The 25,195-nt window shown below is 44.2% G+C and overlaps 1 protein-coding gene across 1 annotated transcript in view; it reads right to left on the bottom strand.

The window, feature by feature from the left end:
- The window catches only part of FHIT (fragile histidine triad diadenosine triphosphatase), an 851,975-nt gene that overhangs the window by 24,884 nt on the left and 801,896 nt on the right, over window positions 1-25,195 (bottom strand). Inside the window, exon 6 of the mRNA XM_047690617.1 lies at window positions 1,110-1,219. Within this exon, the coding sequence (XP_047546573.1) occupies window positions 1,118-1,219 (102 nt within the window). The 3' untranslated portion in view covers window positions 1,110-1,117. The remainder of the gene's footprint in view (window positions 1-1,109; window positions 1,220-25,195) is intronic.

Raw genomic sequence — 25,195 nt, 5'->3', positions numbered from 1 at the left:
ACAATTTTATATAATTCAATTGCTACCAATATTCACCAATTGTGTTTTTAATTTGTGTCTAATCTACTTTAGCAGCTTATAATGTAAACACAAGACTGCATGAAGCAGCCTATTTCAAAAAGAAACTATTCAGGGGAAAAGTGCTTAATCCAAGGTCCATGGAAGGAGGTTTATTAACGGGGCTGACAGATAAAATGCAGGCTACATGGTACTTTTTAGCCTAGGGATGCCCCGATATTTCATGGCAACCCCATTTATTAGTATATTTCAGAAGATCCATGAGGCCCTGGACAACACATAAAAATTTGGTGTATATACGTATTTTGAAGGAGACTGGCTATCGCCTTCTACCAGAATCTTAAATCTGTGATCTCCCAACAGTTAAACATTCAGTAATGCAAAGAAATAATTCTATCATGTCTGACCTTTCCCTGTGACCTTGAGCTTCCCGGCAGCCAAAACTAAAGGGAAACATAAAACCAGGGTGTCTGGGTGGCTCCATCTGTTGAGCATCTAACTCTTGATTTGGGCTCAGGTCACAATCCCAGGGTGGTGAGATGGTGCCTTGTGTCAGGCTCAGTTGCAGAGTCTGCTTGAGATTCTCTCTGCCCCTCCCCTCTCCTCTCTAAAATAAATAAATAAATCTTAAAAAAAAAAAAAAAAGATCATTTAGCTGAGGAGAAGAGATCCAAGTGGAAGAAAGATCTAGTCAGGAGGTTGTGAGCTGGCTTACAGCACTGTGAAGCCTAAGGAGGGAATCTGAGACGTGAGCTCTCGAAGGGTTTGGGCTTTTTAAATGATCAGGTTTGCACTGCAAACTCTTTTGGCCTGCTTGGTGAGGTTGGTTTGGAGAAGGGCAGGACAGTGACTTGAGGTAGACTGGAAGGAAGGCAGCAGACAGGAGAGTCCCCCATAGAAGGTGGCAGGCAGGCAGGGAGGCAAAGGAAACCCAGAGGTAGGAATCCATGCCTCAAGGGTCAGGGTTTTCTCCACTCTGGCTTTCATGTCTTTGAACCCTCCTGCGCCTGCTTGTCTGTACCCATCCTGGGCAGGGAGCCTCCTTCTAGGGCCCCATGGAGGGTGTGAGTGATGAAATGCCCGGTGTTTACCTGCACAGTCACTGAAAGTAGGCCCGCAGGCTTGCGGCTTCTGCTGCCATTTCCTCCTCGGACCTCCACAAGGTTGGGGCGTCCTCCTCTTCCTTGTCATGTTTCTGGAGCTTTGGAGGAAACAATGGAATCAGCTCATGAATGGGTCCTCGGGAACTCAGAACAAGTGTTGTGGGCTGAACACAGTTGTGCACATCAGAGGCTGGAAGGTTGTGTGTCTTTTCATTGCACTAGTTGCCCACATGTGAAAATAGGGAAGTAAGAATCCTCATTTCCAGCTTTTGTGATCAAATAACCAGATTAGGCTAGCCTGTGGTCCCTTCCATGCCTTGTCTTATCTGCGGAGGTGGCGAGTGGGGGGTCACAGAGGGGAGCACCCTCCCATGTTCCATAACCCCCACCACTCTCTAGTCTTAGGCTCAGCTGGCATCGCTCATTTATTTTACTCACTGACATTGAAGACAGGGAGTTGGCCCCCTACCCATGATCATTCCCCTAAGCTGGCCTGCAGTTTACCTACTAGACATTTTGTTCAGTGAACCAAACTAGCCCAAGCAAATCATGATAATATTACAGGAGCCATGAGTACTGAGTGAGAAATAAGAGCATATTCATTAAAAGAGCCTTAGGGAGGCAAACAGCTTAAAAAAAAAAAAAAAAAAGAACATCAAAAAATTAACAATTGATCTAACTCAATTAAATCATTTTAAAATCCTCTTCAAACACCCGCATTTATTTTTTAAGACACCTTGTATATGTCTCAGATTTACAGAGAAAGTAAATAAAATTTCAATTCTATCAGAGAGAAGATATTCTCAGAATTTTTCATTGGAAGAGCTCAATTTCTCCCCTTCATCTCCTATTGCAATTCAGTTTTATTAACTAGATTTGTTATTCCTGTGTGGGGCTTTATCCGTTGTAAAATGCTAAAGGTAAATTCCTAGGATGCACGGTGTAGTATTTTGTAAGTCATTTGAAGAGATTGAGGTAAATGATTTAACAGCACCAATGATGGCTGGTATTTATGATATGAACGGGTAGTTTCTTTGATGTGTATCATTTCATTTAATCTATACCATCATCTATACATAAGGCAGGGACTACTTAGCTCCATCTTACCAAGGAAGAAATGGAGATCCGAGGAAGTTCCTTTGCTTGTTGAACTTCTCACCCAGCTAGGCAGTGATGGAGTTGTTCACTATAATTTTCGCCATTTTCTCTATCCCAGAGGAACTGCCAGGCCACCAAAGAGTAGCCAGCTCCGCCTGCCAGGTGCATACCCCCACAAAAGGCAGATCCTTTGAAAAGTATCTTGCTGCCTCAGCAAAAGGTCTCTCCACTGCCATAATGGAATTTCCTATCTCAGGCCCAAATCACTGTAAATCTAACGCAGAGACACCCCATACCCCCTCTCCCCCACCCTGAACCACGTGGCCCCTTGCAGCAGATAGGGAAATTTCCCCGTAGTTAAGAGCAAACTTTGCTGCACAAGGGAAAACAGTGAAGGAATGATAGCCCAGCTCTCCAGCTGAGCTGTATTTCCACTTGGGGTAAGTCTGAGCCTAAATGAGGTTCATTAGCATATGACTGGGCCACAAGTATGTTGATGAGGGTCATGGATCTTCCGTTCAGAATATGGCTGCCAGCACTCTAGTTTTACATTTTGCCACATAGATTTAATTCTCCTTAGTGGAAGAAAACCACATTAAGAAGTCATTTCCTTCCTTGCAGAGGCAGATATGACGCAATTGCTACGGGCGAGGCAAATGGGATTGCTATTTTTCTACTCAAGAACTAATTTTCATTTTGATTCTAGCTTTAGGTCTGTTATAAATCCCTCTTTTTAACAATCCAATAGGATGACAAAGAACAATATATACAGCCTGGAAAATATGGCCTCCCCACTTCTGGTGCTGCCATCAAAAAGACCCAGAAATCAAACATTAAGTGGCTTCATCACCACAGATCATACCAGACGAATCCAAATAATTTAGAGCCTGTGAGCGCTAATGCCTCCCTGGTTATTAGGCGACCGTCTGTTTTTGTCATATGCCTTACAGATGGCAACGTTGTGCCGACACTTCCAAGTTGTTTATGCGAGGTAGGGAATAAATAAAACAAAAACTAATCATATTTGCAAAGCTCTGTTGTATATGGCTTTTAAAACTTAGAGGTTTCCCTCCGAAAACTCCCAGATGGAAGCGTGGGGCTTTCTTTAGGACAGCCATGTTCAGTGCTAGCTGCCCGCTGGCATCCCCTGGCGAACTCAAGAAACTGCTATTGCCCGGGTGCACACAGGGGATCTGCTTTAATTTGTCTGGACACGGTCTGAGTTTGGGGATTTTTTTTTTTTTTTTTTCAAACTTCTCAGCTCATTCTAAGGTGCACTTACCGTTGAGAAGCCCCGCCCATGGGAGAAGCGTGTATGTGGACAGACAGAACCCGTGTACCTGATAAATAATACATCTGCCTTCGAGCCCAGTGCTTTTTGTCCTGTCCACAGAGTAGAGGCTTTCCTTGGAAACCCTGCTCCGGAACTGTTTTGCTTCTATTCTCATTCTGTCAAAGAGTGTCTGGGCCACGGGGCTTGTCCCAGCAACACTAGGATGCTGATCTGGTTCAGGAGACTTTGAGTAAGTTTTCAGTCTCAGCAGAAATAGGGAGCCCAGGAAAGATCCTGGTGAATAAGACTTGTGCCTCAGAAGAGCCACCCAGGTGACCTGGAAATTAAACATGCTGTAGTTTGGAGTGAATTTCTGTTTCCCTGAGGCAACCCAAGAACCTGGACGGTACAAGCATTGCAGACCTGCAGAGATCAACTCTAATGACCTCCAATGGCTGTTCATCCAGAAGGTACTAAATGCCTTGAGGAAGCTTTAATGCCGGGGGGAGAGGGGGGCGTTCAATTCAGATGAACCCTCCAGATTAATTTAGGCTGCTCACGGGGAAAGGCAGTGACTACATGCACACAGTATTTATTCTGTGTCTGCAATGCTAGGGGCTGGCCTTGGCATTAGAACACTGAAACAGACCCCGTTACTGTCTTCAGGGGGCCCCAGATAGGGAGAATAGACACCAAATGGTTAATTATCAATGTGAGGGGCATTTCCAAGTGGGAGGACTGCTGCTGGGAAGGCACGGCCCAGTCTGAAAGGCTTTTTAGAGTCAGCTGAGTTTGAAAAAGAAACAGGGTGCTACAATAAAGAGTGATGGGGGTTCTAAGGAACATCCAGCAACTTCTCTCCAAGAAGATGAGGTTAGGCCCAGACATTGACAATGAGAGGGGCAAGCTCCTTAACCTCTTTGTGCCTCAGTTTTACCCTCTGTAAAAGGGAGCAGTAAGAGTTGTGAGCAGTGATGTGCTGGGCACATAGTAGTAGTCACAGCAATAGCAAACAACTATTCTTAGGCTACGTACGCTGTCCCATGACAGTGATCACTGACCAATGCAGAGACCTTATGGCCAGGAGCAAAAGTGTTTTTCCTATCTTCATGGTTCCCCAGTGATATGTGTCTTTTTGACCTTAAATATCCTGTAAAAGGATTAAGAGCTATGGTCAAAATTCAGGCCCATACCAAAGAACCTGACACATTTAAACCTGAGGAGGAAATTTAGCTCCTTCAGATCTAAAATGACTTAGAATAATCCCTAACTCTCAGGGTTGTCGTAAGGAATGGATAAGGTATTAATGGAGGCTCCTCAGAATAAAGGTCATGGTCCTAGAGTAAAAAGCATGTGGTAATGGTCAAATGAAGTCAAATCACCTTGGGGGCAGGCCCCCAGAGTCAGCGAAAAAAAAAAAAAATACTAAAACAAATGAAATGAGTGTCCTGTATATCTCATCCAGTATTTGGGACATACTGTTACTGGTAAGTATTATTTGTTTATCTGAAATTCAGACTTAACTAGACTTCCTCCTGTATTTTATCTGGTAACTTGGTCCAGGAGACCCCTTTGAAAAAGACCACAGGAAGTATTTGGCTCACTTTTAGGTTGTTCCTAAACCTGCCGAGCTGTGAATCCTGGAAAAGATGCAAGCTCTCCAAAGGACGAACAAACTCAAGGCGAGCATTGGGTGCACTCTAAGGCTTATAAGTGCAAGAAATGAAGAATAAATCACCAGCTCCCTTTAAATCTCATAGCTCTTTGGTTCTCAGGCACGCACTTTTTCACATTTTCACATCTCTGAAATCAAAGTGTGTTCCACAATCAATGGTGTGTCATCATTTAATTGGCAGTGTTTTTCTCTGTTAGTAGTACATCAAAGAACAGTGCTCCTTCCAGGTGACTGTCTGGGATTCAACACACTACAGTGCTCTGTCTTTCCTCCTGATAATTACATCACGTAAGTTAAATGGCCATGAAAATGCTTAGCACCCCAGCACGTCGCTCTCCTTCTCTCCATGCAACAGGGAAATTGTTGAACAGATGACATTCTTTTCACAGGCACTTGGTTCTTTAGAGGAAAAGTGCTCACCTAAGTTACAAAGTTTGCAAAAATTTGAACCAAAAAGTCTTTATTCACATTCAACAGAGTGAAGTCTGTGATGGCTCTTGGAAGAGCATCCTATTTCTATATAGCTGTGAAAAGAGATTAAAAAAAATGTATCTGCAGTCATTCCACTTTATCTGCCTGAAATGGTTTTGGGGAAGGTAGTGTTAACAGGATTTCTGACTGAAGTACTGATAGGCATCAATGGTGACATTCCGCTCCTTCCCGGGTATTGAGCATGCTATCGGGAGGTATGTGGGGTAAAGATTAATTCCCTGATGTAATGCTCAAACTGCCTTGGCTATTGACTTTTTTTATAGCTCTGTAATGGAATACAGTGGGAAGAATGATGCACCATAATTTAAATGTTTTTCAGAACTCAGAACTAACCTGTAGTAAAATGCAAAATTGTCTTCAGTGGGTAGGGTATGGGGGGAGAAACAATTTAATACCACTTCTTAAAGAAGCAAGTGGCTGCATATAAACTTGGGTGTTGTTATAAAGTACATTAATATATTTCATTGTTATTAGTTTTGTAAAACAACATAAAGAGCAGAAAGCTTCAACTATTTCTTATGGGTTGATGGCTCTGTTCAGACAGGTGTTTATATAAAGTCTTGAAAGGGAAATAATATCAAGGAATAGGGAAGTAAATCTATATTTTTTTTTTTTCAGATCTGATTCTTTGCCTCTACTTTCAACTTAGCCAACAAGCATTTGTTGAGCACATGATATATCCCAGGCACTGCTGTAGGTCTTACGCTAACTATAAAGATGAAGAAGCCAAAAATCTGTGCCTTCTGGGGTCTTACCACCTTACAGGGCAGACCAGATTTATACATATGTTTAATATAATACAAGTCAGTCTGGCATAAGGACTGGGCTGGGCGAGAAGTTCTATCATAGTGCTCTCAGAATACCCAGGATGGGGTCTTGGGTTGACTTTACAAAATTGGGGTTTGACCTGGGCTCAAAAGATGGTGGTGGGATTTTAAGGACAAGGTTATTCTGGACAATGACAACAGCTTCAGCAGACACATAATGTTCAACTTTGCCGACTGTGTGCATCCCTCTTTCCGAAAGAATCCTGATGTGGCCATACGTGACCATCGATCAGAGTGGTCAAGAGAACTGAACCTTAGTTGCCAGTTTGAGAAGCCTTAACATCCCATGGTTTAAAGATGGGGAAGATATCTCCGTGGCCCCGAAGATGGCCTCTAGTCTATGATTCAAAACCACAAACTGTTTTGAATCTTTCTGAAAGTTATTCCATTTTCAATTGTCTTCCAACCCTTCTGATTAATCAAAAAGAAAGCCTCAGTGCTAGCATGTCCTTAACATGGGACCAACATGACCTCTAAGAGACACAGGGGAACCATCCAGACTCTAGCTAGAATTTAATAAGATTCTTTTGTTTAGATCACATTTATTTTGAAGGTTATCTCCCATTTATGATGTCATCTCAAGTTTCCTTTTAAAGTAAATTTATTTAAGGTAAGGAGTCGATTTAAAAAATAGATTAAGTAAAACTGTGTCAGAAATACAGCATTAAGCATGGCATTAACCTTGAAAGATGGTCCAGAGGTGGGAGGTTCAGCTGAGAGGAGGGAAGTCACTGATAATGTGAGGCTAAAACGTGGACCTTCTAGACTGGGGATGTGGTTTATATTGGGCTGAACTGGAAAATGCTTCAGAATTTTTTTTTTTAAACAGATCTTGAAAGTCAAAATAATTTAATATTCTAAGAGCTCTGAAGAACGACCAGTGCCTTAAGATCTGTAGAGACGGTGGAAGGGTAGAGAGGGGTTTTGGAAGGAAGGCTTCCCCAAAGAAGTGCTGGTTAAGCTGAGATGGGAACAATGGCTAGAAATCCCTGAAGCAAAGAGGAGGGAGAAGGACTATTTCACACAGAGCAGAAGTGCAGAGCACTGAGGAAAAAGGAATCTTGGTTGAGTGACTAGAAACGTAAGGAACATGGAAGATCATTTGCAGCTCGTAGGGATGGCTGAGAAATGTGGATTTTATTTTTGCTGCAAAGAAGACATTAAAGGGTTGGAAGCAGGGGAGTTAAAAGCTTAGAACAGTTTTTCATAGAGTGGCCTTGCTGGAGAATGAGTTAGAGCTTCTGGCTCCTGCGGCAGCCAGACCAGAAACTATGGGAGCTGGGCAGGCATGAACGTCGTCGAGGAGGTGGTGGTGGGGACAGAGGGGAGCTCAGCTGCCCCATGCACCAGTGTGGTGGTGACTTGGTGGCAACATCTGGAATTAGACACGGGGGCTCAGTGCTTGCCTGGAGCAAGCAGACCTTTTTCCGACAGGTTCCTTCTGGGCCCTTTGTAAAGCAACATGGAAGTTGTCTCCCTTGCTCACTCTGCTCTGAACCGGCATAAAAATCCTTCCTGCCCTGCCCAGTATGCGCCTCTCCTCAGTCACACGCTTCCCAAACTCCCCAAGAAGGCTTCTTGGACCACTTAGGTCAACTTGAGTTACATTTCATGGTTCTGGATGTTTTCTCACTCTGTCACACACACAGCCAGCATCCTTTGAGCACACATTTCCTCCCCCAACCATCAAACACCCTTTCTCTACATGCTGGTTATTGAGCAGATGGTCACCCACTTAGGCCTTTCTTGGGGTCCTAATGAATCCTCTCTTGCTTTCATTTGATGCAAAAAAATAATAAGTCTGGGCTGCCAAACTTGGACAGCCACTTGTGTTTTCTTAGAAACCTGAGAATCTTCCAGTATTTCTTTGTGCAAAAATATGTTAACTGCCTCCCTTCTTACTCTGTTTGAGCTGGAACCCTGGACTGATGGCCACATGGCGAGATCTCTAAGTGCAACCAAGTGACATCTGGTTTCCTCTTATTCACTGTGAAGTTTCCAAAGCCCTATTTATTGCCCTGATGGAGAGAAATCCAGGTAGTCAACAGAGCATTCATCATTTGATTAGTTGCCCACACTCTGATGAAGCCTAACTTGCTTGAGTTAAAGCAGAAGATTTTTTTTTGGTTTTTATTTTGTTTTGTTTTTAGTGCTGCCAATGAGGCCAAAATGCTGAAATAAGATCTTATATTAATTAATGGCACCCTACTTTCAAGGGGTATAGAGTGTTGATGTTTAAGAATTTGTAACCTCCAAAAGTATTTATTAACTAGAAAATCACAGCACTGGAAAGTAATTATGCCAAACCACTGTACTATAACAGAACCCAATTGCTTATCCAATTATACATTAAAGTATCACATTGTCAAGCCGATTGCCAAAGCAGCAAATGAGACTTTGCCAGCGTCACAATTTGGACCAGCTATTACTCAATAGACTATACTGTGAATGGTCTTCAGAGTATCCCAGGCACCCTATAAAACCTGTACAAACTAGGGTGGGCAGTCAGGTTTGGTGGAGCACATGCCTGCGATCATAAAGGGGCTGTAATTGGTTAGACATTGTAATTTGCCGTTTTCCATCAGGAGCTTGTTAGGAGCAGCTCAGCAAAGGGACACTTCTGCTCTTGGTCTTATGTGGTTGATTTCAATGAAAACAAAAGAGCAGTCTCGTCTTGTCACAGGCGAAATCGGTAAGGCTAACCTGAAACATACATTTGAGAAAGGTGACCCCAGACAGGGCGTCCTGCATCTGCCATGCTGCCTCCTGGTCAGCCACCATTAGAATGTTCTTACAACGTGGCATCAGGGCAGTTGAGGAACAGGGCTCAGGAAGTGAGCCTTGAGGGGCTGCTGGGGGTGTTGGTATGGGAGTCACTACACTGGAGAATCATTAGCATAGACAGAGTAAAATACAAACCCAACTTCTTATTTTTAGGACACCGCAGGGCTGAAATCTTCCTGAGGGCTTACCACAGTGAGCCTCATGATCCTAAGGAATAAGCGTGATCCTGCCTCAGTCGGGCTGGGAATTTCAGCTGCAAATCCCATGATGGCAGTAGTGATTACCGGGACTCGGCAGAGAAATCAGTGGGCTCACCCAACAGTTCTTGGTATTTCCATTATAATAAGCCCTCACCAATAGTTAATTTGGTAGAAAACTTCCTGTCCAATTCTCATGTGTATGTTAGAAATCACCAAATGACAGTAACGTCCTGACCATCTCCTTACTAAGCCGTGAGGAGTCTGACACTCAGTATGTTTTCAAGAAGCGTTGGTTAAGGGTGTTTTCCCTCCCAACATAGTACCTATATAAGTTCATCATTCCCATTTTCTGGATGAAACATCAGTCTCCTAGACACTTGAATCACTCAATCAACGTCACATGGCTAATGAGGAACAGTAGTTGTCTGGATCAGAAATACGATTGGTGGGTTCCTTGTATCCATTCTGTAAATACTTGGTGACTTTCCTATGGTTAACATAGGACAGGTGATAGAGCAGCCCAGAGAAGAAAACTGAAGTTGCAAGCACAGATCTACCTCCAAACCGGGATTGGGCTGGGGAGCCTCCTCTGAGGGGGGCAATTGCATCTCAGGCAAGTTTTCAGTAAATAATCACTAATCCCCGACACCTCACCCCGGGCTCCATTGTATCGGAGCTTTACTGGCTTTTTAATGGGTAGGAAATTGGTGAAGCAACAGGGACTAGAGATTTCTACCAGTTTGATTTCCTCAGGCCTCCTGTTTCTAGAAACACGCTCACCAAGAAATGAAATGAAACTCCTTCTGAAAGGGAGTTTCATGATGAAACAAAACTTTGGAAAAGGAAACATTTATTCAAAAAGCAATTTCCTAACAACAACAAAAAAGCAATTTCCTTGGCTAGTCATGTTCCGCAAGCCTTCCCCCCACTGTGTCTTGGATATTGGTGTTTGACCGAGAGTGTTCTCCTTTCTTCCCAGAGTGATGTCAGCTTTGGTACTCAGAATGAGGAAAGAGAAAAGGCGAGGGGCCAATTTCTGGTTTCTTTTGAATCTCCTGAACGTTTTGCTTCATATTTGCTCCTGCTACAATATGGCTTCTTTTTCTACAGGTCCCTTGCAGAATCTTTAGAAGCACAGCCCAGGCAAGAGAGCTCTCCTCGAGGTGACCGCCTGGAGTGTCTATACTGCAGGAAGGTAATCAGACACACAGCCAGAAGCATACTGCCATAGACACGGCCTCAGAGTCCTGCTCAGCACGCAGCCACAGGGAGCAACCACTAAGCCCTCAAGATAAAACCCATCGGGAGAAACCAAAGGAGGTTTGCAGAGTGGGGGGGTGCCCAATCCAGCACCCCCACCCCGAGCATTAGAAGCTCATTTCTCTGCAGAACTCATTAAATTACTCAACAAATCATAGTAATACATCTATGACATTGTATTACCCTGTGCGATGGTGAGCTAGCTGGACAAGGTTTAGTGCCCTCGAGAGGCTTACATTTGAGGAGAAAAGGCAGATAATTAGGAAGTAATCAAATCGGTTACTACCCTCCCAGGGAAATAACAGAAGTACATTAGACAGTGTGGGCAGGATAGACTGCTCTGTTGAAGTGACAAGGAGGCTTGAGAAGGATCAGCAAGGGCTCAGACTCAGCGGAAGCACAGCAGTATGTGTGTGATCTGTGCACTGGCTCAAGACCAGTGACAGGAGCAGAAAGAGGAAATGGCTAAAGAAGGGGCCAGTCCCCTTCCCTTTAGCACTAGATGCACAAGTGCTAACTGAGGGATTGGCTGATTCCATCACATCACCCTGACTGGGTACCTATTTTTGCTGGGCTCTGCAGAATACTAATCAAGTGAAGATGTGCAAAGTCCAGACTCCGTGAGCTGAAGGTAGAGAGGCCAGCTGGACTCGCTGGCCCAGCTTTCCCTCTAAGATAGGGCAAGGCCACGTTGTGGCTTGAGTTCTGCTCATTGGGCCTCTACCTGTTCTTAATACCAAGACCGCTTGATAGGGAATTTTCCATGGAAAAGCAAGCAAGCGGCAAGCTATTTGCACGAGCAGTTACCACCTTGGAGCAGCAAGGACACAGGCTGACCTCGAAAGTGGCTTTCTGAATGTTCACCGTATGTTTGGCAGAGCTAAAAGGGCTACCCCAATCCATCCGGCCAGGTGCCTGGCACCGGAACCCCATATTAGCAGATGAAAAATGACGAACATAAAATCCATATTCCAAGGGTACTCACCACTCCCCTGGACTGGTCATCAATTTCTTCTTTCCACAAGGTAATCATTCTGCCTCTGGTTATGAAGCCACACCCCACAAAGCTGCTACATGCCCATTGAAAGTAACGTGCCCTCTGTTATTCACAAGCCCATTCACTTCTCATGGAGCCCTGCCAGTGCCCTTCAAAGCCTGGCAGTGTGAGTTGCACAAATAAATTAGGAGCCAACCTTTCCCGAATACCTTCCTCTATCTCATTTAAAAACCTCATTTAATGAAGACGTAAAGCCTTAGATGCTGCTGAAACGCTAAGCTTACCATGTGTGACAGCAGATCTTTGTCACAAAGGATTTCAAATGCCTTTAAAAAAAAAACAACAAAAAACAACAAAAAACAGAATACTTGAAAGAAACTGAGATTTCCTTGTTACAGGCTCAACTGCTCATTTTATATACCCTATAAGTGACCATAATCCAGAAATCAGTACAAAAAACAGATGTAAGCCAACTGCAAACATACACATGTAACAGCTTCACCACAGTGAACACTTAAAATGCAATGCCAGGCTTGGGATTATTTCGAAGCATCAGGCTAGAAAAGAGACACCTTCACCTTTTCCAGCTTCCTGCTGTGCATCGAACCTCTCATTTATTTATTACTGAGATGCTCAAGAGGTACTATAGAAAGTGCCAAGCCTGGGATTTATACTTACATTTATTAATACACTATTTATATAAATTATATATGAAAATTCAGGCTTGACTCATGTATATACGTATGTATGTATATCTATATATGGCTTGATTTTAAATGTCATTGTTAGGAGTTATAACTTTGTGAATGAAAAACCCATAAAAATCTTTTAAGAGTCCTAATCTTTTAATTAATCTCACTTCAGTGTTGCTCAGGGGTTTAAAGGAGTCTGGTTGCTTTTTAAAGGATAAAAGATCAAAATGCCTTAAAGTATCTTCTTAAAATTTTAGGTATCTGTTTAAAGTCCCAGAAACAAATATTTGAAAAATGCTTGTTCCTAGAATCAGGGTCTGAAACCAATATTTGCAGTTCTCCAGTCCAAATATCCAAGGGGTACTCGCGCACTGGCTTGAGATTTTACCCTGCCCTGAAACAACAGGACCCCGACTGACAAGTGGTACCAGGAAGCCTAAGTCTGATTCTCCCTTCCCCAACCTCTGCACATAATATCTCAGCTTCAGCTTTATGTCTTAGCTTCAGGTCACACAGCATGAGATCAAGTTCACATACAAATACCACTTTCAAATGTTGAAGAATTTGAGCTACACCTAAACCTTGTGATTCCACGGCCTGGAGATCCTCGGGATCCCCATAGCAGTGCAGGTGAGAGGATAAGTTGCAGCACCCTCTTTGGAAGATGGTTTGGCCTGATCTCCTAAAGCTGACATTCACAACACGCTGTGACCCGCCAATACTATCCCCAGGCATATACTCGAGAGAAAAGTTTCTCACATGTCTGAGAATGTTCAAAGCAGCTCTAATTAAAACAGCCAAAAACTGGAAGTGACCAATGTTCTTCAGAAAGTAGATGAATAAACTGTGATATATTCACATAATGGAACATCATACAGTGATCAAAAGAATTGTTTGAAAGAGACAATTAGCCCCTATGGACAAATCTTAACATATAATGAAGGAAACAATAACTTCTAAAAGATAATATGCAGTAGGATGCTTTTTTTTTTTAAATAAAGTTAAAAAACAACTTAAAAATATATCCTATTAAAAAAATGCACAGAGATGCCTAAAACTATGTAAAAAGAAGTGAAGCAATGAGACCATGAGATTCAGGGTGATGGGTAACTCTGTGGGGGGAAGGGTGGGGTGTGGGCTCATTGTGCGGTTAGGTGTAGGGCATCAATATCGTAGATTTTGTACTGAGTGATGGGCTTGCAGATACCCAGTTGTTCAGTAAAACTACATCAACGCAGGCCACGAATGAAAACAAACTTGGGCATTTTGGGCAACATGCAGTTTATGCCATAGGATGACTGCAGTTTCCCTCCCTATGGAAATCCAGCTCCCATTCGGAGAACCTCGGTGAGAATTACAACATAGTAGCATTTGCTATGTAAGAGCACTGAAGTTATTAATTGGATTCCAGATGTCTGAAATTGATGTATCCCTTCCGTGAATCCCCCCTAGGATCTATTTTGGGTGTAACACTTCACACAGGATGCTGTTCTTAATTAAAACTGCTCTGCCTTAAGAGCTTTATGTCTGCGAGATAGTCATCCAAACATTCTCCTCTCCATAAATTTCCTCTTATGTCCTATTTCCAAAGCAAAAGTAATACTCGCCTGGGTTTTAATAAACATGTCTGCAGTGGTAATATAAATTTCACAGGCTTTCTACATTTCATTATCTCTTTTAGTCCTTTTCTTTGTGCTGATTCTCAGACCAGGACTGCATTAGACGGGTGTTGCAGCCCTTTGCCATTTCTGTTTCCCACGTTGGGGACAAGAAGCAGTAAGCTGACTGCTATTTGGGTAGGAAACACAGACAAGATGTTGAAAAAAGCCATTAATTTCCAAGCTGTTTTGCTCCTCTCCCTCTTTAATTTTTGATTTTGGCAATAACGGTCTAGTTCGTTGACATTAGATTGAAGCATCGTAGCCAAGTTACCAGTCCAAGATCTATGAGTGTCCCTGTAGGGTTACTCAGACTGTATGTACCAGATGCCAAAATTAAAGAATTATAAAATACCAAATATTTGGCATTTCAGGAGCAAAGCAAAAACAAAAAACAAACAAAAAGACCTGCTGATGGACTGTTTTTTTCACTTCATAAGTAGTTATTTGGGCCTTGGGTAGAGAGAAGACTCATCAACTTATAAAGGGAGTCAGATTCCGGACTTAATCCTCCAGCCAAATGGCAACTAAATCACAAGGAACAAATACTGTTGCGTGGAAAATGGACCCCTGGCCAAAGGAAAGAAAGATGTTCTTGGTCCAATGCCAGGGAACTTCTGCTCTAGGGAAGTGAAAACATCAAAGGAAGGGAGCCCAAGAACAATAATGGTATAATTATATTGTTATTATTAATGGATTTTTACTGAACATGCGCTAAGTGCCAGGCACGAAGTATTGGTACAGAGACAATTGCATTTAACCCTTATTGGACAGCCCTGGTGCTGTCTTCTCCTTTTTCAGGTGAGGAGGTTAAGATCAGAGATATGACCCTGTAGCTGACAGGTGGCTGGGTCTCCAGGGCCATTCCCTAAAGCTGCATGCCCTCCCTCGTAGAACAGTATCTGAGTCTGCTCAACAATGGGGAGTAAGGTCAAGTGTCTAAATTAAAGCACTTTTGCAGGCAGAATCTCATTGGATCCACGTTGGGGTAGGCAGAAGCATAATACTGCTGTCCTCATTTTATAGAAAAGGAAAAAAAGGCTCAGGAAGATTAAGTGAATTGTGGGGGTCTTTTCTGCAGTCTTAGACTGAAAGCCTTGACCTGTTTCTCTACTAAAAAGGATCCTCAATGAAATCTAATAGAAGTGACTTGAATCTAGATTTTGAAGCAGAACATACAGTGGGAGGATGATATATTGGGGCCTCTCCTACTTAAAAAGTATAAATTAAATTCTAGATTATGGCCCAGGGTGGTCTTCCAACCCTTGCTATCAAGTGCTCTGGTCCTGAGTTACTGGCCTTTGACAAACTTTCTTAGTATGATAGGCCCTTATTGACCATGTCACTCCCTCTCTCAACCTTCTGCAGCCTCTGTGCCTACCCTGTTTGAGCAAGAGTGGCTCTTTCAACAATCTGCCTTGTTTGACCACCAGTCCTCTGCACATACTATTCTGTATAAGGAAGACATTTCTTCCCCTGCTCACTCAAGGCTGGCCCAGGTGGTCCTGTGATGTGTTCCGTCTGAGGACATATACTGTGTTGTAAATACCTTACCCACTAGATTATATATTCTATGAGGGCAAAACCATGTCTACTGCCAATATTCAATCTTCCCTTAACCTTTCAAAGAACGTCACATGGTTCCATCGAAGACCTTAGTGAAGACCTTACAAAACCAGAGCTGGGTACGTAGTAGGTGTTCACTAAATATTTCCTGCCCAACCAACCTTAACAGATACTCAGAAGGGTGACACAGGTATAGCCACCCTCAGTTCTCAGAGAAGGGTTTGATTATGTTTTCCCAAACAATTGTTCTAATACTAATGCAGGAACAGAGATACATTGTAAGAACCATACAGAACAAAAAAGATTTATTGGTAGCCCTCATCAATCTGAAATTTAACCACATTTACTTAATCAAAAATTTTGTGCAACAGTAAACTTAGGATGAACCTGAGGAGACAGCCAAATGTTGGGGGTCCTTAGTCTTTGCACATGGATCCCCAGTGGCATTTTTCCCTCCTTCAAAAATAGTGAGAGAAAGCCAAACAGCAAGCAGAAGGGCAAATGAAAGGTGTGTTTATTGTATGCACAGAGAGCAGCATCCTAACCTTCTCTGTGACCCATAATGAATGACAATTTCCTCGTTTCAAAGCCTGGAAAATCACCAAGGAAGAGGACCTCTATTGTCTGACACCTAATCATCCTTTGAAGGAGAAGCTTGAGAGAAATAGAAGAGCAGAGACTATGGTCTGGAGTATTCTCTGGGTGGTCAGTGAGTACCCATGGCCACATCCCCTTCCTAAGCCAGCTCTGTGGTGACAGCCTCCCATTTCCCAGCGGGTGAAGGGAACATCTTGAAGAAGACTGGGCATGATGCCTTTCGGTTTCTACCGTGTTCCTTCTCGTTGTGGACATTCTTCTACGCGGCTTCCTAATTGTACACGTGCACATGCTGTGTCAAATGGAGTTTCCATTGCCTCTGCTTGCTGCATATTACATTTTTAATCAGGATATATAATTACTTATCACAGGCTGCCAGGCCAGATTTTCTGAGCATTAGTCTAATTAACTTAAGCTTGATAATTATGTTTCAGATACCATAGCTGTACACACGGAATTTGCGGATTATGCCGCCAGCTTATTTGATTCCAATAACGTGTTTTCTTGGACAGAGTTAGTTTTGATTTTTTTTTTTAATGGGCATCTGATAACTATTTAGGTTTCAGAGTTTTCCCTCAAACAAAATCATTGTGCTATTTAAGACAAGCTTCTCAAATAATTAATGCAGACTGGACTGAAATAGTAGGTTCCTGTGTATTTTTACACACACAAATCTATTTTTTACTAATATAAGCTCAGGTTGAGGAAATATTAAAGTATAAAATGTTCTATGGTCAAGTGGCAGAACCTTCCATGTTTCAACTGGTCTACGCTTTGCCTTTTCCCTTTACATTTACTTGCCCTCTAGTTGATGAAAAATGAGAAAAAAAAGAAGGGCAGAAGAAACTGAAAACCTCCAAGACTTGGAGGTGAGAAATTAGGGCATGATAAATTCCCTTATGAATAATAAGCAATGTACTGAGGGTTGTTACGTGCCAGGCACTAAGTTAAACCCTTTTTGTAGATTATCTCATCTAATCATCTGCAAACCCTATGTGGTGGGTATGTGTTACAGATTGAGCTGTGTCCTCCTTTCCCTCCAAAGATATGTTCAGTCTCTAACCCCCAGTACCTCAGAATGTAACCTTGGGTCTTTATAGAGGGAATCAAGTTGAAATAAAGTCGTAAGAGTGGGCACTCATGCAGTAAGACTGGTGTCCTTATTCAGGTGGGAAAGTTTGGACAATGCACACAGAATGAATGCCATGTGAACATGAAGGCGGAGACTGGGATGATGGGTCTACAAGCCAGGAAATGCCAGAGATTGCCGGCAAACCCCCCACAAGCCAGGACAGAGTCACAAAACAAATTCTCCTTCAGGATCCTCAGAAGGGACCAACCCTGCTGACACATTGATTTCAGACCTCTAACCTCCACAGTTGTGAGAAAACACAGTTGCCTCACTGGGTTTAAGCCATCCACTTGGTGTTGCTTTGCAATGGCAGCACTAGCAAATGAATACGGTATGCACGACCTTCCTCCCCATCTTACCGAGGCTCAAAAAAGCTATGGAGAGTGTCCAAGGCCACACAGCTGTCACACAGCAGGGATGGAGTCCACAATGGGGCCTTTCTGACTCCCAAGCTCATGCCCTTGACCTTATCCACAACCCAGCCATGAGCTATTTGTCTAGGAGTGGGGAGAGAAGCAATGCTACATGTCCTGGAAGTGGCTGATGTGCTATGAGCATTTTATTGCTTCTTCATTAAGAGTAAGACTGAGGTGGCACATGTTCCCAAGTCTATAGACAGTTGCTTTCATTTAGAACGAAAAATGCATGCTGGAAATCTCTACTTCCTAGCTTCTGAAGGCAACAAAACAGAATGTGCCTTTTCTCACAGTGATGGCATCAGCGCAGTTTTTTTCTCTTCCCACTTCTAACATGAGAGAATCATAGACCAAAAGATCAGCTGCCATTATGTAAGGCATGGGGGAAACAACAAATGAAATAGCCACTCTATTCAATCCACAGAACCAGAGAGGAAAGGACAGGTAGGTTTTCTCAAGATGTGGTAATGGAGGGAAAGAGCAGGAGTTGACAAGCCTGCTCCATAAAGGCCACAGCCATGGACTAAGAATAATTTTTGGGAAGAGATGCAATCTTGGTTCAAGACAGAAAGCAGAGGAATGGGAAGGAGAAAAAAAACAAAGAGGACACTTCTCTAAGAATGTCTGGAATGATCCAACAGAAAGCTTGACACCAGGCAAAGGAAGGAAGCTTCACATGCACTGAGGGCCTGTTACGTCTGCTGTGTGTAAAACACTAAAACCATCCAAATCCCCCCAGAAATCTGCAAACTGGAAGCTATCACCCCCATATGATCAGATACAGGGGCTCTGAGCACGGAAATGGTTGGCTCAGGGTCAAATCACTCGTAATGCCTCGATGGAAGAACAACGTAAAGGGGCTGCAGGAGAGCCACTAAGGCAGAGTAGGAGAACTGCCTTTCTCCTCCTCGACCAGCAGTGTTGAGGTATCTATCAGTATGTGTACAAGCTTACACTTAAAACATGGGCTGCTCGTTTACTGAGAATTTTCACAAATGACATCCAAGCTCCTCTAGAACTGGGGTTCTTACCATTTGGGGGCATGTCAAGACCTTTGAGAATCTGATCAAAGCCATGACTCCTTTCCCTAGGGGAAAAAACGTGTGCATACAAACACAATCTTTACATGAACCTTCCTGGGGGGAGGGGAGGGTAGTCGTGGGTCCCAGCTTAAAAACCACAATGGTTACACTTAAATCTCCGAGGACCCCAGCAATGTCATGATGTTACAGAAACGTGTACTGTGCCATGGTACACCTTGACTGGGAAAATTCCTCTCCTCCAACCCTGGCTCGTATTTCTGTAAAGCATTTGTTTCCCCCACTGCGGGGGAGCTGTACTGTACTTTGCTCACCTTTATTCACCTGGTACCTCAGTGCCCCCCGGGCCAGTAAGTATGAAGTCAATGTTAAGTGAATTTTTAGAAGGCCTCAACTTGATGCCTGGCCCTCCCTGCAAGCCACAGTGCTTCCCCTCCTTGGATCTCCCTTTCATCACCTGTACTATGAAATGGAAATCCTACCACTCCCAGCCCTGTTTTTTCTGAAGGAACATTTGCAATAATACAAGTGAAAGCAATTTCTGATAGTAACAGCGAGCGCCTGTTGCTTGTGCACCCTGTTTCTGCACTCTACCTGTCTTTACTCCTCCTGGTTACTAGCCTGGGAGGGTGGCACTACCTATCTCCATTGAACGCCGAGGAAGCTGAGCCCAGAGAGGTCTGGGGACTAGCATAGGAAGGCCCAGGGCTGGGATGCAAACACAGGCCACCGGGGCCCGCAGCAGCCCGTCTTGACCACTGGGTGGCGCATCTCTCTCCAGACTGGGCAATGCCATACAGGTGTCTGAAGCTGTTAGGACAAGGAGGCGCGATGGCCCCTCTATTAACGTAGCAGAGCTGGGGTGGGTGGATTTCGGGAGGCTTGACAGGAAAACCACTGGAGGAGCTCATTGTTAGGACCACAACCAGTTGATACCTCGAGCCACATTAACCGACCTGAGTTCCTCACCTGTGAGGTGGCTCTTCTGTGAGAGAAGCACCTGCCCTTCCCTCTTAGGCTCCCCCCAGCACCCTGCACGTGTTTTCAGCCCCGGGTAGAGGCGAGACAGGTATCAAGGAAGGGCGGCAGCCACTTCATGTTGGGCCTAGGGGTTGGATACCATGGAGTGGAGAGCCACGGCCCCTTCTAAAATCTGTCAGATTCACACGGACTGACTGTGCCAACCCCCGTGAACACACCTGCAGGCCACTCAGCCTGTGACTCAGCTGCCGTGCCCACTGAGCACACACCACACCACACAAAGTCCTTTCTTTCCTATCTCTGACAAAAGACTTCCCTCCTCCGATGTTGAGCTGGAGAGCTCCTACCTGGAAAGTTTCCAAGGAGTGCACACCCAGATGGACCTCAGACGGAATGCCAAATATTCTGCAAGACCCAATCCTCACTGCCAAGCACTCAGATGGCCACAGCTGGAGACAGAGCAGTGGCCAAACCCCAAGCCTGCCCTCTCAGAACTCACAACCCTGTGGGCCTCCCAAAAAACAATCTGGCACCTACGAAAAGCATGGACAGTGCTGTGACGAGGGAAATCTGGGCAATTGTGGGAGCACCGAGCGGGGGAATGAAGCTGGCTGGGGGAAGAATGGCAGGCAAGGGCTCCCAAAGTCTATATATCTGCCTGCCTTTACTTTGGAACAAAAACCCAAGACAGCATACCCAATGCTCAGTGCCTGCATGCATTAGCAGACTTAATCGAAAACATCTAGAGCATGAATAAAGCATCTTCTCCCAGTGTTCTTCTCTGTCCTGCTCAGCCTCTGGGTTTCCACTTGAATGTAACCTCTTTAAAGAGCCTTCAGGACCTCCCTTGCATCACCTGTCCCCTCAGGTCCATTCTTCCTTCAGAGGGGCAGTCTGCAGCCTTCCCACCCCGAGTCCACTGCTGACCAATATCATCTGGGGGCTCTTATGAGTATGGAATGTTGGGCTCCAGCCTGGACGAGTCTTCAGCACTTTACCACTGCCTTGTCCAGCACAGTAGCCACTAGCCCCAGGGGGCCCCCAGACACTTGAAACATCACTAGTCTGAGCTGAGACCCATGTTACGTGTAAAACACATACCACCTTTAGAAGACTTAGTGCAGGGCACCTAGGTGGCCAGTGAGTTAGGCTTCTGCCTTCTGCTCAGGTCATGATCCCAGGGTCTTGGGATTGAGTCCTGCATGGGGCTCCCTCTCCTCTGCCCCTCCCCACTGCTTGTGCATGCTGTCTCTCTCTCTCACACTCTTAAATAAAATCTTTTAAAAAAAGAAGACTTAATGCAAAAAAGAACATGAATTATCTCAATATTATTTAATACTGGCTACTTGTGAAAATAATATTTTGTATACTTCGGGTTAGAGATATTAAGTTTTTTTAAAACATGGCTACTCTAAGGTTTTCTATTTCACAATTAACTGACATTGTATTTATATTGTACAGGGCTGCTTTAGAAAATGAGAAGCTCGTCAAAGATAGCAATCAGGATCCAGAGTCAGCAAACTGGAATGGACGGGGCAAATCAGGCCCCCTGCCACCCCGATACACACACTTCCATCAGGATACATTGCTCTCACTCCTCGTGCATGTGATGTCTATGACACTTTCCTTGCTCCAAGGGCAGAATCAGGTAGGTGCAACAGAAACTGACTGGCTGGCAGAGCCTAAAATATTTACTGCCTGGCCTTTTACAGGAAAAGATCATGGCCTATCATCAAGAGCACTGGTTCAGGGGTTCAGGTTGTCACCCCCTTCCAGCACCTGAGGTTGGGTAAGATCCTTCATGCCTGTGCTGCAGTGTCTGCATCTGGAAACAGGGATGGGAGTACCTACCTCACAGAGCAGATACAAAGATTCGATCAGTTGATGCATGTGAAATTCTTTGAGGCTTTGTACCGACTAGGTTCTCAGTAAACATTAACCATCTTTGCTATCACCATGAGCAATGATCACGGGCTATAATTACACATTTTTGCTTTGTTACCTTCTTTCTTTTGTGTCACCCCACCAAAATTAAAAACCCCAGGGAAGCAGAGACAGTTTCTATCTTGATCCTGCTACTTCACTGGGAGCAGCTTCTGGTACAGAGTGGAAACTCAGTAAGTATCAGTTGAATGAAAGAGGTACAGAGGAAAGTACTTTGCCCAAGGCCTCCTGACCAGTCAATTGCCAGGACTTGAACTTGGTTCTTTCTGTTCCCTAAACTCTTAACTTCTGCTACACCAAGAGTGGTCTCTAGACCAGCAGTGTCATTGTCACCTAGGGCCTTGCTAGAAATGCAGATTCTTAAGCTCCATCCCAGGCCTGTTGAATCAAAAACTATTTTAACAATATTCAAGAATGTCTGAGAGATTCATGGACATGTGTGAGTTTGTGAGGTGCTACTCTGGGCTGTCATTCCCAGTTAAGACTCCCTGTTCACTCAACAAAGCAATCAATGTAGTATCAGTCATTCCACTGAGCCCTCTGTTCGGGCCCCCGAATACCAGAACTGATGATTTGTATTCACCCCACTGAAGGCCTGGGGGTATTCAGGGTCTGTGGTAAATGTCACTGCGCTGTGTCAGAAGGTGCCCTTTCTCCTGCCAGGGTCGGACCACTACAATGCTGGGGTGACCTCCCTGCACAGGAATCTGCTTAACTTTCCACACCGGCCTCTAATGACCAGGCAGCAAGCCCTAGGGAATCACCTCCTAAATCATCTCTCTCTGGATACCTACCTCAGTGAATTCATTCCCTTCTGCATTTTACACACCAGTGGCAGCACCACCAAAATAAACAATCCATCCCCACATTTAATAGCTCAGGCACCTTCCTTTTGAGTCTACAAATGAAAGCAAATCATCCCCTACTCATATTAAAAAACAAAACAAAACAAAAAAACAAAAACTCACAATTAAAATTCTCCCCACACTATTCTGGTTTTCTTACTTACTGTCCAGCTCTAAGACCCTATGTTCCTCACCTAACTATTTTCTTAGAAATGGTCCATTATGTGGCACTTGAGAGGATGAGGGTGTTTAAAATTAGCACAAAACCTTACAATGGGTTCCCATTTGTCACAGCAAGAAATTTCAAATTGTGGCCATCAGATGAACATTTTAAATTAGAAAAAGACTGATTAGCATAATTCTTAAGGGTCGGAATTCTAAATCCACAGATGGCCTCTGAGAGGGTTGACAAGGCAGAAAGGAGATTAGGATAAATCTAATTAGTTAGGGGTGTTCCCGTTTCTCAAGTCCAGTGGTGAGGGATGGAGAAGACGAGATGGATGGACAGATGGATCTAACGAAGCCCCATTAAAGTCTTTTTGATTCCCACTCACGGTGAGAGAACACATTACCCCATTAATGGTTCTGGGAGCTAACACAGTCCAAGTTTGGCACTGTGACCTCAGAAAATGAATTTGAATTGCCTGCCCAGCTCTTTGCACACATCTGCAGGATGTAAATGAGCCTGAAAACTCGATGCCTGCTGAGGGGCCATGCCTGCACGTGGGCTGGAAGCACCCCACACCCCAGCCCCTACCCAGCTGAGGGAGCTGGTGCCTCCTGGCTGCTTTCTCAAGGCCCTCAGGCTAGAGTCCCGCAACGTTTCTGTTCCTTCTGTGCTGCAACTTGGACCTGTCCTAGGAAATGTGCTGTGGTTTGCATAAGTCCCCGGTGCTACATGCTGATTCTAACCACTGTTGCTCTCTTCACTGGGGCTGATGGCTACACACTATCACCATCCCAGGCTGATTACAGATGGGAGGACAGGGCGAAAGACAGGGCCCTTTTCTTGAGGAGGAGCCTCAGTCCCAGACATGTGAGAGAATAACAGCACAGTTTTGCAGGCTAGGTGCCAGATGAAGGTATGACGGGCTCTGACAGCTCAGAGAATGAGGTGGAGACAGTGGTGGTCTCTCAGGGCAAAGTCAAGGAAAGAGGTAGGACTCCGCAGGATTTGAAGAAAGGTCCGTCTCTCCCATGGATGTCAGTCAGATCACACCATTTTTGCTGGTTCTCTCCAGCAATAATAAGAGCTGACGTTTACTGAGCACTTACTGTATCTTATGCTCGGCACTGATCTAGGCACATTTCATACAGTATTTCATTTAATCTTTGAAACCACCCTGTGTGGTAGGTCCTAGTACCATCCCTATATTACAGAGAAAACCGTAGCACAAAAGGTTATCGGCCCCAACAAGTAGCAGAACTAAGAGACAATTTCAGGCATCCTTCCTCTGCAGTTCATATTCTAAAGCCCGTAACTGCCATTCTTTGGCCCCTGTCCTCCAGTCACATGCAGAATAAAATCTAACAACACCCCCTCCACCTCATCTTGCTCTCATCTATCCAATGCTCTCTGTGTTCCAGCCACGCTTTCCAAGTACTCCAAGGGTGGTCCACATCAGGCTCTTTGCATTTGTAGTGCCCTCTGTCTGTAAGGTTTTCCTGCATTATCATATCCAACCTAGAAACAACTACCTGTGGTTCTTAGCAATTTTCTTTACTCCCTTCCCACCCAGGTGATGTCATTCTGGGCCATGGCTTTAGAATTTTTAAAGATTTTTATTTATTTATTTGACAGACAGATCACAAGTAGACAGAGACGCAGGCAGAGAGAGAGGAGGAACATGCTCCCCACTGAGCAGAGAGCCCAGTGCAGGGCTTGATCCCAGGTCTCTGAGATCATGACCTGAGCCAAAGACAGAGGCTTTAACCCACTGAGCCACCCAGGCGCCCCTGGGCCATGGCTTTAAACATCATCTCCTCCCAACAAACTAGAGCCCAGGGCCAGATGGCTTCCGAGGGGAATTCCACCAAACATTTATTTTATTATTATTTTTTTAAAGATTTCATTTATTTATTTGACAGACAGAGATCACAAGTAGGCAGAGAGGCAAGCAGAGAGAGAGGAGGAAGCAAGCTCCCTGCTGAGCAGAGAGCCCGATGTGGGACTCGATCCAGAGATCCTGGGAACAGGACCTGAGCTGAAGGCAGAGGCTTTAACCCACTGAGCCACCCAGGCATCTTCCACCAAACATTTAAAGAAGAATTAATACACATTCTCCTGAAACTGTTCCAAAAAATAGAAATGGAAGAAAAACTTCCAAACTCATTTTATGAGGCCAGCATTACCTCGATCCCAAAGCCAGACAAAGACCCCATCAAAAAGGAGAATTACACACCAATATCCCTGATGAACATGGATACAAAAATTCTCACCAAAATAGTAGCCAACAGGATCCAAAGTACATTACAAGGATTATTCACCACAACCAAGTGGGATTTATTCCAGGACTGCAAGGTTGGTTCAACATCCACAAATCAATCAATGTGATACAATACATTAATAAAAGAAAGAACAAGAACCATATGAAACT

The sequence above is a fragment of the Lutra lutra genome, chromosome 1 (genome assembly GCF_902655055.1).
Source record: "Lutra lutra chromosome 1, mLutLut1.2, whole genome shotgun sequence".
NCBI classification, from domain to species: Eukaryota; Metazoa; Chordata; class Mammalia; order Carnivora; family Mustelidae; genus Lutra; species Lutra lutra.
Note: the sequence above shows the minus strand (reverse complement) of the source record. Positions and strands in the feature narration are given on the sequence as shown.